A 14,654-nucleotide genomic window follows, 5' to 3' on the forward strand; every position below is an offset into this window, starting at 1 on the left:
CTGACTCCCCTGAATTCCCCTCTGTTTAAACCGCCTGGATTAAAACTGTAATGAAATAAGAGCTTTTTTGTGCTTAACTTCAGACATCACAAACGGACGGGCTAATCACCCCCGTAATGAAACGATCAAAGGGCCACGCTGAGGTCGTTAAAGGGCCGTGTTCAACCCACAGGCCGCCAATTGAATAGTCGCGGGTTTCGATTTCAAATTCGCATTTCCATATCACATAATCCCTCCGCCGCAGCAGCGACGACACCTCGACAGCCGTCTGAACAGAGTTACTCCAGTTTACACGGTGTAGCACCTCTGGCGGCTGCGGTCCAGTTAATCACTGGCACAACCTAATTGCCGCCAATGTGCATCCTCAGTTGATCTGATGCTGTAGTCTTAATCATGAATACAAAGCAGTTGTGTAAGCCCCTGTGGATAAGAGCATCTGCCACCAACACTATAAATGTAATTATAAGATTTAGGCTGGCACTGTTTGTTGCAGCGGCGTTGTAGTGGACTGCATTGCTCTCCGTACGTACTGTCAGTGCTGATATATATATTTACATGACTTGTTTTTTTCAGATTTATACAGAGAAATACTTTTTAAGTGTTGCAGTGTGCGTTGAAGCCGCGTCGCGCTGATTCTGACGGACTCTCGTCTTCACTCCTCCTCTTGTTTAGATGTAATCAAGCTATAATTGGTTTGTTATAATTACACATGGTAATCACTGATGCTAAAGGCGACCGTAAGAGAAAGAGTTATTCATATGCTTAAAAAGGAGAGGATGATACAGATGGGGATGTACGAGGAATACTAAATCACGTGCACTCAGATAACACACCTACCTGTGTCTAAAGTCTTTGTTTCTATGACAGGGAACAGAGGAAGCAGGAAAAGAGGGAGAAGGAACAAAGACAATGAAATTTGTAATTCTCAAAAGGATACTCTTACTCTTCGTTTCAAGGTTGTTATTAGACAGCTTTCTTTTCATAAAAATGACTTACTGCCTCGACTTGTTTCTTTAACTAAAAGCCTTCTTATTCCTCATTGAAACCACGAGGAGTAATTGCTGACAAGGACTCAAAGTCTGGCCAAAAAAAATGCACTGCCTTTCCCCCCCCCGCCCCCCTCCTTCTTACAGTTTCCAGTGAGGAAAAACAAACAGCTAAATCTCAGAAAGTCAAAGTATCCCCTTGAAGAATCAACACAGCCGCTGGAGGAAGTCGCAGGCAATGACGATCAGTTTGGCAGAAAGACGAGAAGCGGGACTGTGGCCGAGAGACACAACCCACAGAGAGGAGAGAGTGTACTGCTATCTGCATACAGCCCCGTCCTGCATTACCATTGTTTCTCTCAATTTGACCGCTCATACTGAAATATTGATTCTGCCACTTGTTATATTGGCCACTGAAGCCAGAATCTAAACACAGACTGTATGCTAACAGAGCTTGAGAGAGGTCCAGGGAATCTCAAATGAAGCATTTGGACTTTTATATAACAGCCATTCATCATACATACCAAAAACTGCAACCACTTTAGTCTCTGATTGTTTGCAGGAAACTAATATCAGATACAAAATAAGCAATTTTCAGCCAGAAATGAAGTTACGGCAGATCATTTGGAGCGTTTTGGTCTAAATCTGCACTGCAACTACCATCTGATGCAAACTGCAGCGTTCCTTAGCGTTTCCTTTTATGTCAGATGAAACTTAATTTGGCTAATGCAAGCTTTTATAGTAGTGTTTTGTGCTTCCCTCCTTGTAAACAGAGTAAAACAGTTGCTTGGAGACATGAACCATTTCTTAAACCATTATTTATCTTGGGAAGCGTTGCTGAGCATGCGAGCTCCTTTCCAGCAGCACGCTGCCTCCCATTCATACGGCTGCACACCGTCCCCCAGGAGAACTGCCTGCAGAGGATGATCAGCGCGCAGGTACATCGGTAGGAGAGGAGCAATAATTAACTGATTAAACGAATAAACAACTTTTTTCATTTTAATCAGTTTGAGTCCTCTTCTAAGCTGATTCCAGCTTTTTACTCCTCCGTGACAGCAAACTAAATATCTCAGTCTTAGGACTTCATGTTGGGCTTTGGAAAACAATTTTCTGACATTTTATAGATCAGAAATGTTTTCAATTAATCAGGAAAATAATTAACAGCATAATCGCCAATTTAAATATTTATTCGCAATCCTAATTGGCAGGTTTGTGAGGTAGAGAGTGATGTTTAAATCACCTTCTCTCTCAGACTGTTGGTCAGCATCCACCCCGGTAATCTTAATGCTGAGTAACAAGCCACGCGACGCACAACAAGTGTGTCGCCCTATTGTCCTTTCAAGGCAGTTTTCATATGTTTGCCATGTATGTGTCTCATGAAAGATGATGGCCCAATGTACATTTAATCAACATCTGCCACTATGAAATAAGCCAACTGGCCGAATCAGAGTCATTGCTGTGAGAAGCCAACTTGGCATGAGGGCGTAAATCATCCCAATTACACGCCGAAGACAGGATGTCTTTCCTAATTATGGAGATGGATAGGGAAAAGATTTCAAATTTCTATGGGCAGAGGAAAGACGTGTGTGACTGCAAGTCTGTCCACCACGCCATCTCAGCCTCCCTCCTCACACGGAGGACTCCATGCAGGGATGTAAAGTGGAACAAAATCTGTAACTGCCGTGTTTTTTTCGGGGTCATCTACAGTTTGTTGTGTGTTTTTATCTGTTCTTGTTGTAAAAACATCAATATGATACATTTAAAACACAAAACACAACAATTAAATATCTTTATCTAAAGGTTAACACACAAACATTGGAAAGGAAACAGAGGTAAAGAGTCAACAGGTTGCACAATAAATCCAGCTTCCTTTTTAAATCAGCAAACATACTAGTTGTGACAAGCTCTTAACAAATGTCCAAAGAGAGGCCTTGATCTCACCTGAGCTCCATGATGCTGGTGACATTCCCAGAGGGGTAGATACGTCGGATGTAGTTGAAATCTCCCACGTACAGACTTCCGTCGATGCCCCACGCCAGAGCCACCGGCGCCAACAGCTTGTTGCCTTGGGCCTGCCCGTTACAGCTGGGACACGAGATGCTTCTGCGCCGCCCGTTGCCCATGACAGTCGAGATCACAGGAGGCTGGAGAGAGATGAACTGGTTCTCCCCGCTGCCTTTGTAGAGAATGCCTGCGAAACAAAGCAAGCAGTTATTTGTGAGTGTGAAAACATAATTAGTGTTTGTCACTAATGGCAAAATACCGTGTCTCATTATTTAAGCAGGAAGTCATCATACATCTGTTTTATGAGAAAAGGAAAATGCATTCATTCAATTTACAAAAACAGTGTTTAGCATTGTGAAGAAAAACCAACAGAGGAACAAAAAAGCGAAGGTCTTAAATCACATTTCTTCTGTAGTAAGTTTAGTTTGGATCCCAACTAACGTGTAAAAGTCTCGGCAGCCGTAGACGAGCATCTTCTGTCGTCTGCCAGGGAAAATAGCTGTTTTTCTTAAAGGAGTCTGGCTTTGAACAGAGCAGCGTCAGGTCCCCATCATTAAAGGCTGTCTGGCAGCAAGGTTAAGTGGTGAAGATATTCTAAATATAGACCAACATCTCAACTGATATGCATTTTTTCTTTTGGGCTAAAATGCATTTTGCTGCTTCTACTCAGAGTGCAGCTCAGCTTCTGTCCTGGTCTATTTCTCCAAACTGGATTTGTCCCAACCACCATCTCCTGTCGGTAATACACCGACTCTGCATGAAGTGCCGCAAACAACCTCACCTCAGAAACTCCAAATTAAATCTTTAAATACAGAGTCGGAGCTAAGCGGTGATTAGCTTGGCTTGGTGCGGACCAGGAGGAAGAGGAAACACCTCGCCCGACTCAAAGTTCAAAATTAAGTGTACCGAACTAAAGTTTCCTTTCACTTGTTTCATTTTTGTGCAAACAAGTTGTGGTTTTAGTTACTGTTCCTTCCACCGCTAAGCTAAGCTAAACATCTCATCATCTCAGGGCAAGAAAGTTAATATAGTATTTCCCAAAAATGTTAAATCTACTTTCAAGCATTTATCTAAATCTAAATCTGAATGTATAGACATTATATATCTTAATAACCAGAATATATTGAGGGATTTAGGTCGCTTTAGTTCTCAGTACCATGAAGCTCGCTGTAGCCGACTCTGAGTCATTTCACAAACTTGGAAATGGAGGTAAAAGTAAGATAATTACATTCCTGTGGATCAACGCACACTAACTGTTTATAACAACTGACAAATGGATCTTTTTCTATCAGCAAGTCAATTATAGTTTAGCGGTGTGAAAGGTTTCCATCAGGACCGAAATACATTTTGAATAAAAGTTAGGAAATGATTTGAATTAGTTGTGTTTGTTATTGTGAGCGAAGATAAGATAAAGATCTGATTTAAATGCAGCAGTTCTCGTTCACGCAGGCAACAAGCTGACCGTCGGTCCAGCGGATGTGCCGTCCAATACTTGAGTCCTTTGTTTTGTTATTATAGATCCGCTTCACAGGAAACTTTGCTCAAAGCTCTAAAATAAATTTTATGTAAAATAATGTCCTTTCAACCTGACACGGAGCCGCGTCTCCCCGAGTCACACCGAGGTGCTAAACATAAATACATGGCAGCGTACCTCCGACAACGGTGCATACATTTTCAGGGACGACTCGCCAAATTTGGTGAGTCACTACAGATTAATAATTTAACAAGAAGCAGATATAACTGGCTTTTTTTGGGGAGGGGGGAGGTTCTGATATAGTGGGACTCTCTTCAAAGGGGAAAAAAACACATCAAAGGGAAGAAGTGCATGCTGGAAGCCCTTAATTATTCACATCAAGCAACTTGTTTGAATTCACACCGCCTCTGTCCTAATTAGTGAATCTATGGCACTGCTGAATGGCCACATAATGCCGTTCTCTCGCAGTGTTATCCCGTAAGCTATCGGAACCCTCGATGTATGTGAAATCGAGCGTGCCGCCATGCTGCGTGTCCCTTCTCTGATTAGTTCCTTTCATTGATTTAATTGATTGAAGGGCAAATTCAAATGAAGGCACGGTCCGGCGAGACTCGTGACAGGACGATCTGACCAATCCGTCTTTTGTTTCCGAGAGCATTACACATGAGCCTCTAACAAAGACAAATAGGTCCGGGGGACGGCTTTATGCGTGACGCCACCAAACGCGCGACCTTGGGACTCTAATTGAACTGTGATCCATGCGTCTGCTCACTGAATGAAACACACGGCGTGATGAGAGCTCTCGCTGAGCCGAAAGGTTGACGCTGCACGCAGGAACATAGCTACAAATAACAAATAAGCTTTGTAATCTGCCCGGAATTTCAATGTCTGTTTGTGTAATAGCTCCTTAGCATTCTGCGGAATGACAGAGACGCTTGTAATATCCCGGAGCCTAATGCAGTGTGCAGGACATGGATCAGTTGCAGCAGTACGGCAGTCTCACAGTTTGGCTGACGTTCAGCTTTCAAAAAAAAAAAAAAAGAGAAAACACATTTAATGCTGAGGTCATTTTGGCACAGCGCCGCGGTCTGCTCTATTTACACTTCCATCATAGTTTACTGTACACACAAGTCTTACCATAGGCTATTAGACAGCGTAATGGAAGGGATTAAGTACAATAATTAATCATCAGCTGCCCCCCCGTGATCACCGAGGCACACTCAGTATGGACACTATACTTTTTTACTTTTATTCTCTCACACACACAACTTCAACTGGTTCGACTTAAAAGTGAGTGGGCAGATTAAGGTTCAGCTTTCTTCCCTCAAGGACACTTGGTCATGACACATTACGGCTGATGATTGTTGCGAGGATCAAGCTTGTGACGTCTCAGCTGGAGAGCTGCACTGATGGGAATTTGGCTTCCGACTATCCAAGGCCGCGGGCTGAACAGGAGGGACTCCTACAGAGTGTGGACTAAAATGACTTTGGAGACACTCAACATATCATATTTTCTACTTTTACCCTGTCTGAGTCAAAGCCGAGGACATTTATGAAACTGTAAGCAACACTTTCTTCTCGCAAATAAGATACAGCTAACCTTATGTGAGACAAGCTGAAGGGAAATTTACACAATCTGGCCAAGTTTTGTTTTTCCTCACAGTTTGAAACAAGCGGCGCTCCCTCGACAGATTTTGCAGAGGAGATTTCAAGTCAAAGTAAAAATACAGCAGCTGAGTGGATCAACCATTAGGGATGTGTCTGCCCATTGATTAGCAAACGAACGTGTGGAGGCGTGCTGGAGTTTCTGGGTAGACGTCGGTGAAAGAGGGGGAGAAAAAAAAATCACAGTTTTTTGCTTGGCCTAGCGGGAAAAGGCTTTTTTTTTTTTTCAGAAAGTCTGAGGAGCTGTTGTCTCTTTTGCTCCGGGATCACTCAGACGCTGCTCCATCTAGCAAGCCCCGTAATGTAATGTAACTGCATGTCACGCAGCTTTTAGCACATTATTAAACACTCAGACGCAGTTAGACTCTGGCAGTAACACAGAATTTGCCAAGAGGATATTGAAAACCATCCAAAAAATGATAGTAATTGTGAGTGTGGAGATGTGGATCGAACATGAAGGCCATTTTCTATCATGGAAAATAAAGCAGAGGAGGAAGAAGAAATGTGAGTCAGCACAGAAATATTTGAGCAAGGGGAGAAAATCGCTGTTGTTCTGCTTTATTCACACACGCTGCCTACATTCTGCTGTATATAGACCTGAAATTCCTCTTTAAACATCGCCCAAATTCTGCAAGGCCACTTTCCTCCTCCTCTGAATACACATATTCACTAATTGATGACTGTTATTTCAATTGATTCCTTAGACTTACTCCATCATTTGTTCGATAAAGGCTAATTTTAGACATGTACAGAAGTACAAAAAAGTAGACTTCATTGGCAACTTCGGAGCGTCCGTGATGATTAATGGTACAAACTCGAGGCCGAGCCTCCATACCTGATAAAAAAAACCCGAGTGCCCTGAGCAATGTCACCTTGGTGACACAGAGACAGTACAGAGATCGGTGAGGGAGGAGCGGCGGAGGGTCTTAATTGCACGCTGTCCTTCTTTGTTCTCCTCTGCACTGTGTCATTCTCTAAGATACCACAGGCTCCCACTGATTCACTATGATAGAGGCTAAGAGTGGGCAGGAAACCTCTCAGTGCTTCAAAATGTTCCATGTGTGCGTGAGCTGTTCTGTAAGTACACTCCGAGATTCTGAACTCTGGCCGTGTCCAATAAGAATCAGCTATGTTGCCCTCGATAGAGACGCACTTCAGATTTAGGGGAAGACACATCCCCCCTTGTAATGAAGAAAGGAGTGGCAGGAAGACACAGCCAAAGCACAGACACCAGCAATTTGCCTTATCTAGCTTGACAGGCTCCGGAGTGGAGGCTGAGAGAGAGATACCGCTCTTGCTTGGGTCTTTTGCCACAAACGATGAGAGAAAAAGTCCTCAGATGTTGGAAGTGGTGCAAAAAATGGAGCGGGAGTCAAAACGTGGAGTGATAGCAAATTTCTGGAGTTAAACTGCTGTGCGGCTGCAGAAGGACCGCCGCTCGCTAACATGTCGGGTGAGGACATTAGTCAAGGTTTACAGCATTAAAGAATCAATACTGCAGCAGCAATGAAGGCAAACAGTGATATTTGGATTCATCTTCATGCCGACCGAGGATATCGAACTGCATTCCCTGCCCAAAAACCCACGTGGGCCATAAATCTCAAATGTCAAAAGTGGCTGAATGCAAGGCTGAATAATTCAGTTTGGATTGAGAAAACGCAAGAGGATAAAACAATTCGCCTCGACGCAGGTTCTCTGGTAAAACTGTGTGTGTCAGCAGCGGTGGGAGGGAAGCCGGGACATTTACTCTGCGGTACTTAACTACAATTGTGAGGTATTTCCATGTTCTGCTACTTCTACTCCACAATGATTCAGAGGCTAATATTCTACTTTTTTACTTCACTACATTTCATTTACATTTCATTCATCTATTGAATAAATATTATAGATTAAGATGAAACATTATTTATTCCTGATGGGTCATTCACAAGCTACCCAGCAGATAAAACCACAAGAAGCAGTTAAACCAAATTTCCAAGTTTAAACATTAAACATGTGAACACATTAATGCCTTGATAGTAACAGTGCGATAAAACAACACACATGAATCTGAAACGTGCCGCTCTGCACGATGCGTACTTCATCTTTTTGTGCTTTAAGTTTATTCTGATCCTAATTCTTTTACTGAAGTACGACATCTGAGTACTTCTTCCACTCTGCGTGAGGGATAGGATTACAGATATGATGTTATGATGCTTGTGTTACGAACCGAGCTTTAAACTAGCATACCGACGTCGCTAACAAAAAAACATTTCACCGTCTTCGGGCTGAGCTAATAGGATTGAGGCTTGAAACCCTTTTGGCAAATTGATTAAGCTGCCGTCAGACCAGGGCAAATGACACAGAACAACAGAAGTTTGCTAAACTATTTTTGAATCTTCCAAATTTTGTCAGACTTTGCAATTCATTTTCGGGGCAGCGCTGTAATACGACAAGTGAGAAGTGTGAAGAAGCCTTGAGGGAGGCTGCAGCATTTACTGCATCTGAAAAAAACTCGACACCATCTGCTTGTTGTTTTATTTCTGTCATCACTGCTTCCACGTACAAGAACAACCGTGCACAGGATGATTCTTCATGCACAGTAACATCCAATTTTCTGATAAATCCGAGCACGAACCACAGCTCAGCCTAATAAAGGATGCAGCATACATTAGCATATCACACGTGCTGCACCTATCTGTTGATCACAAGCGCATCTCGCGACGAGCACAACTCCAACTGTGATGCCGCCACAGTGAAGGCTTTGGAAATGGGTGTGCTATACTTTGAGACAGGTGGGATGAAACGCACCGCACCGGCAGCAGTCAAGCTAGAGGCACATTTCAGTGTTCTCTTGCACACTTCACAAACTTCACGTTCTGGATGGCTTGACAGATTGGGTACGGCAATGGGCCCCAGTGTCTGTTCTTTTAATGTTCAACAAAGTAGCATCAAGGTTTGAAGAAAGTAAAGGAAGACTCAGTTTCATAAACCGGTTCCGTGACATGTTTTCCACAACCGCATCCGACAAAAACACAGTTTGTGCAATCACTGAGATGTGAGGAGGCTGTTATACATGCAGAGCACATGTATGGCACGGAGGCTCGCTGAGCGCTGTGGGATGAATAGCGTCGCCCGTTGCCAATTGTAGGTGTGCATGTAAGATCCTACAAAAGACTATTTTCAAAAAAAAGTTACACAAGCTTTCTTCCTTTAAAAAAGATCTCCTCTGGCTGCCAAAATATCTGGTAACAGAAATAACCTCTGAGGGTTTTTGCTTCAAAGCTCGGTGGACCGGGCCAGAGAGACAGAGGCTAAAGTCAGATTTATACTTTAGTGTCAGGATGTTGCAGAGGACATGTAAGGAGGCCGAGCCAGAGCTCATGTAAACCTCCTCATAAATGTTACTACACATCCGAGCTGTGGAGACACCGCAGAGACCACAACACTCGTGATTGGTCAAGCTAGGGATGCTCACATTCCTCCCATGTGTTCATGAAGCCGTGAGATATTAAGAGGATATACGGCTCTTAGAATTCAATATCAGCACCATGAATCCATTTAAAGGCAACAGTCTGTTTTCACGCACAATTAGCTGTACAAACACTTTAATGGTGTGCTGTTAAACCGTGTGGACCTCATTAACCTGCAGAACCTCACCGGACCTTCTGGTGCTGCCTTTTAAACTGCAACTATTTATTCACACACTGTAGCGCTGAAGACGAGTCAGGGGACCGTATGAAAGTTTAATGTCATGATTATCCTTGAGAATCGCAATATTACGGCAATAATCCTGAAAAATACTCGGAAAACTTTAAAATAAAAACGAAAAATTGCGCTAAAATGTACTGAAACCACTTTGAACACGAGGATCACATCTTTTTATCTAGAACAGATAATTAAATAATGGTGACCTCATCTCCCTGATAGCTTTACTTTGGACAGGTTTACAAAATAAATCAGAAAAGCAATATAGGCCTATACGTCAGCGAGCTAGACAGCTCTGTCAAATCTTTCATACGAGGACATTCTGGATTAACATTTATCCTGATAATGAAAATGACTGTTTTTTATTGTGATCTGGATAAAGATCTTTTATCGTTCCATTTCTAATAAAGACGTCACATTTTATAATGATAGGATGTGTCATTTAGGAGCTTTGAGCATCGCCCTTGAGGGAAATTAAATGCAGTATAAGATCCTCTTCTCATGCATGAGGTCATACAAACTGCTCCTGTGTGTGTCTGACATGGTTTCTCCATCACTTCGAATTCCAGAATATATAAAAATGTAAATAGTTTGACTGCTGGACACAACTGGAGGCTACAGGTTCCCACAGCACACTTGTGTTTCCTGATGTTGGACCAGGATTGGCTTCCAAACTGTGTGTGATGTCGCAGATCTCGTGGGCGCCCCTCGTTAAAATCAGTTTTCTCACTAAACACAGAAACGTTCCGACTTTCAGCAGTGAATGTGAAAACAGCTTTGTAGTTTCAAACTCTGCACACACATCATTCTGCACAGCGAAGCTCGAACGTTCAACTGCAGGAACAAGAAGGAAAAACATATTTTGACTGGAGGGGGACGTATTAAAGTGATTTATCCATTGAGTGTGCAGAATCCAAACGCATGAGTGACGAAGTCATACCTGGAAACTTCACAGCGGTGCACTCTTAAGTGATAAACGCTGCTGATGGCCAACAGGTTGCCCGATAAAAAGCTCACTTAAAGCTAAATTTGTACATTTCGCTACTTTCTGAGGAACTGACCTAATGTCAGCTTTATTTCTGCACGGCATCAGGGAGCAAATAAAAAAAGGGCGATACTCCTACCTGTTAGGTGAACGGCACAACCTCTGAGTGAGTGAGTGTAGGCGTAGCATACAACTGTGAAGAGAGGAAGCTAGTGCAAAGGCGTACTGAGTAATGCTAGATGTTGTGCAGGGATGTTAATGCCAGGTCATATTGCCTGCTCCTGAAGGAACATAAAGGAACATTTCATCTTAAAATGAGATTCTGCTCCACCAAGAAGGGAGAGTTGATAAATTTGCACTGTCTTGATCTATCTCTACATTTAAATGAAACGTTATGTTTAAACGTTTATCTTCCTCTGAGGCATGAAATATGTTTTATAGTTTCTTTCAGCACAGTGACCTCTAAAAACTCATTTTTAACCTGATGGTGAGACGGGAGAGGGAAGATTTTAACAAGACGGTATTTCAGGACATTTCAGTCTGCATAGAAACACACCGCACTGAACCCTGAACACACATACTCCAAACATACTGAACCTGTTATATGACTGTACAGAGACTCAAAGAAAGTACAGAACAACTTGTCCACATCGAGAAATAATATCAGCAGGAACATTTGCGCTGCTTCATGTTTTTCTCTCCCCGAGTAATGGAAATAAAGTTGAATCAAAAGGAAAATCAATCAAAACCATGCCAGGCTTCTCTGCAGTGATGCTATCACTGTCGGAAACATCAAACAAAGTCCTCACACTGTGCGGCTCAAAAGACACCATAATCTGGCTACAACCAGGAAAACCATTACCTCAGGTATAATTACCACTTTCTCACATGCATTTGTTGTTCAGGCTGTAGCATTTCCTGTTAGGAGCCGGTGGAACAGAGGAAATCCTGCAGAGTGGAAACCGCTTGTGGTGCAGGTGATTATTAGAACCATTTCCCCTCCATTTTTCTTTAGATTCATCGTCCTGCTCTCCAAGTCCAGTTGGCAGTACGACGTCATTCAACAACATGTCTGGGCTCAAAATGAAAAGCTCTCCTGTTATGAACGAGCGAACCCCCCTCAAAAGAAGATGGACTTGCCAGTTTTGAGATTTAAGTAGCTCTTTCATTCACTACAGGACAGACACCAGCAAACACCGGAGTCCCTGTCTCAGTCGACACGAAGCACAAAGCTCCTTTTGGCCTTCTGAAGCTAGCAATGCTAACGCTAACTACATGCAAATAAACCTCCAGCGATTTTGTACATTGCATTTGTAGTCATTTCTGCCTTGAAGACTTTATTTTTCTCATCATGATTTCAACAACAGCAGCATCAGCCTCAGGTAGCCAGAGGGAAGAAGACGCATCACCGTGAGGCAACATATCGCGGGAGGAAAAGGGAATTGTAATAATTGTAGTTTAAGTATTTTCTTTTCTTCATGTTTTCATGTATAAAAAGACCCCAAATGAACACTGTGAGGTCAGGACTTGATTACTATGAGTGAATTATTTAAGAGGCAATTATATAGTAATGATTCTGCTCCAAGAATTTGGTCCATATCAGCAGTTAATCACTGTGACTGCGATCAGACTTGCATTTAAAATGAGCACAGACGCACATGAAATGCCCTCTGAAGCTAAATAAACATGACGCAAAATCTCCCCAAACAACGAACGGCTAAATATCCAGTCACACGCTCCGATCTGACAGTGTGAGACGACGGACTCAGCTGAAGGCCACGACTGTAACCTCAACCGTTTTCAAGATGAAAGGGCCACAAATTGTGTTGGACAACTGGAACAACGATTGTGAGCCGGAGTGGGTTTAATGTCAAAACAGCGGCCTGGCAAACTGACAATGCACAACTACCCCGAGGCTTACTTCTGATGATTGCAGTCACATTACTGCCTGCACACTTGTAACACTCTCCAGATACTGTAACCCGGCAGTGACTCGGTCCTGTATGCGCGTTTGATAAGTTTCATTATGTACGTTTCACTCTCTCATGTCTCTGCAACAGCACGACAAAGACAAACTCACGTCCATTCATTGTACTTGGCGATTAAAGCGATTCTGATTGATGACAGAGCAAGAAATTAATTTAGTTTATTGAATAAATGCGAGAATTAAACACGACGTCTGTTCATCAAAAGCTCGAGCCTTCATGAGCGGCAAAAGGCCGTCTTCTTCCTAAAATAGCTGAGTAGTGTGGAATTGTAGCGAGCCCTGCACCCCGGTGACTTAGTCACTGATTTATTCAGTCATTACTGTGAATGATCGGCCCTTCAAAACTCTCCTCTATTATCTGCAGATGGGATGACGAACCACATTTCATTTTCATTCAAGTATTTATTGCGGTGATTCAGGGTAAAGACCACCTGCCTGTAACCCTAAGAGGCTACCTATTTCGTCTCCACATGCACACACGTACACATGCGCTGAATATATGAGCACTTCTTACCTCTCTGAATGTCCAATATGTGGTGTTTGTCTAACATCCACCCTCCCATGTTGGAGGCATCCAGCTCGTAGCCTTGCAGCACCGCCGTCCTCTTCTCCCAGAGCACCACATCAAGGCAGGACTCGTATTCGTATCCCACTGATACTGAAAGTAATGATGGCAGATACCTATGGTGAGCAAGGTTGCAACCTCCTTACCTGACACTTATGGCAGCAATGAGGCTTGTAGCCCATAAGACATTCAGCACACGTTGAGGCTGTTTTCCGTATTTGCCGGGTCTGCTTTCTCTTTGAATGTGATTTTCTCCAGCTGGGATGATTTTAGAAGACCCGTGGGGTATCTGGGTCTCACCTGCGCTGTTTGTATTTTATGTTTCCTCCTCTCGTTTGTCTGCTTTATCTTGTGTAAATGCAAATAAACCACAACACGAGATTGTAGCTTGTAAAGTGGCATGAATTACTTAAACAATAAAGGCTCAGATGGAGCAAATTATAGTCAATATCATAAACGCTGTGCCGTGTTTGCAGCCATAATCCAAGAGTGAGTCCTGTAGACTGTCAGGGCTGCGAGGCTTTTACTCCTCTGAAAAGCTGGAGCGCTCCAACATTCATCCTTCTTAACCAAATCCCCGAGCCTTTTTCAGACTGAAAAGTTTTACTGCACAACATTAATATGCAAGTGTTGCTGCATGTAGTTCTGTACAAACAAGATGAGCACATATTAAGTGCACACTCTCGCAGTTTTAGTCTAAAAGAGTAACCACCAATTTTACAGGTTAAAAACATGTTTACAGATCTTAGAAATACGACTTCATATGTGAAAAAGCCTTTTGTGGCTCCATAGGAAGCTGATTAATTGTCTCCAGTGATTACACTCAGTGGCAAAGTTGCATTGTGGGTAATGTAGGTGGAGTAAGCCTTTAAAGGTCCAGTACGAGGGATTTATTGCCATCTGACGTTGAGGCTGCTTATCGCAACCAACTGAACACCCCTCATTCCACCCTCAACTACAGTAGCTGCTAAAAATGCAAAATAAAAGAAGCGTAAAGGTTCGTCTCTGAAGTCAGTGATCAGTTTGTCTGTTCTGGGCTTCTGTAGAAACCCTGTCACATGGCGGTCTCTGTGGATGAGGAAGCCAGAGTACCCAGAGCGAACCCACGCAGGCCGGGAGAACATGCAAACTGAGTTTACTAGAAGTATTTTATTACATTTTTTGCAGATCGATCCTCCTAATTTCTACACACTGGACCTTTAAAGTGACATGTTTTTTTAAATCCTAATTAAGATATTGTGTTATGTCTGATCCAATCAAAAGATTCTGTAAATATTTGTCATTCGTTTTTTACTGTGACT

The 14,654-nt window shown here is 42.8% G+C and overlaps 1 protein-coding gene across 9 annotated transcripts in view; it reads right to left on the reverse strand.

Moving 5' to 3' along the window:
* The window catches only part of LOC115568823 (teneurin-3), a 157,306-nt gene that overhangs the window by 18,938 nt on the left and 123,714 nt on the right, over positions 1–14,654 (reverse strand). For 7 of the 9 annotated variants that reach the window (XM_030396460.1, XM_030396465.1, XM_030396463.1 and 4 more), the window contains 3 exons: positions 13,303–13,446; positions 2,928–3,177; positions 838–858 (listed from right to left, as the gene is read on the reverse strand). In XM_030396460.1, the coding sequence (XP_030252320.1) occupies positions 838–858; positions 2,928–3,177; positions 13,303–13,446 (415 nt within the window). The remainder of the gene's footprint in view (positions 1–837; positions 859–2,927; positions 3,178–13,302; positions 13,447–14,654) is intronic. The other 2 variants (XM_030396464.1, XM_030396461.1) reach the window with 1 other exon arrangement.

This window comes from Sparus aurata, chromosome 18 (assembly GCF_900880675.1).
Source record: "Sparus aurata chromosome 18, fSpaAur1.1, whole genome shotgun sequence".
Classification (NCBI taxonomy): domain Eukaryota; kingdom Metazoa; phylum Chordata; class Actinopteri; order Spariformes; family Sparidae; genus Sparus; species Sparus aurata.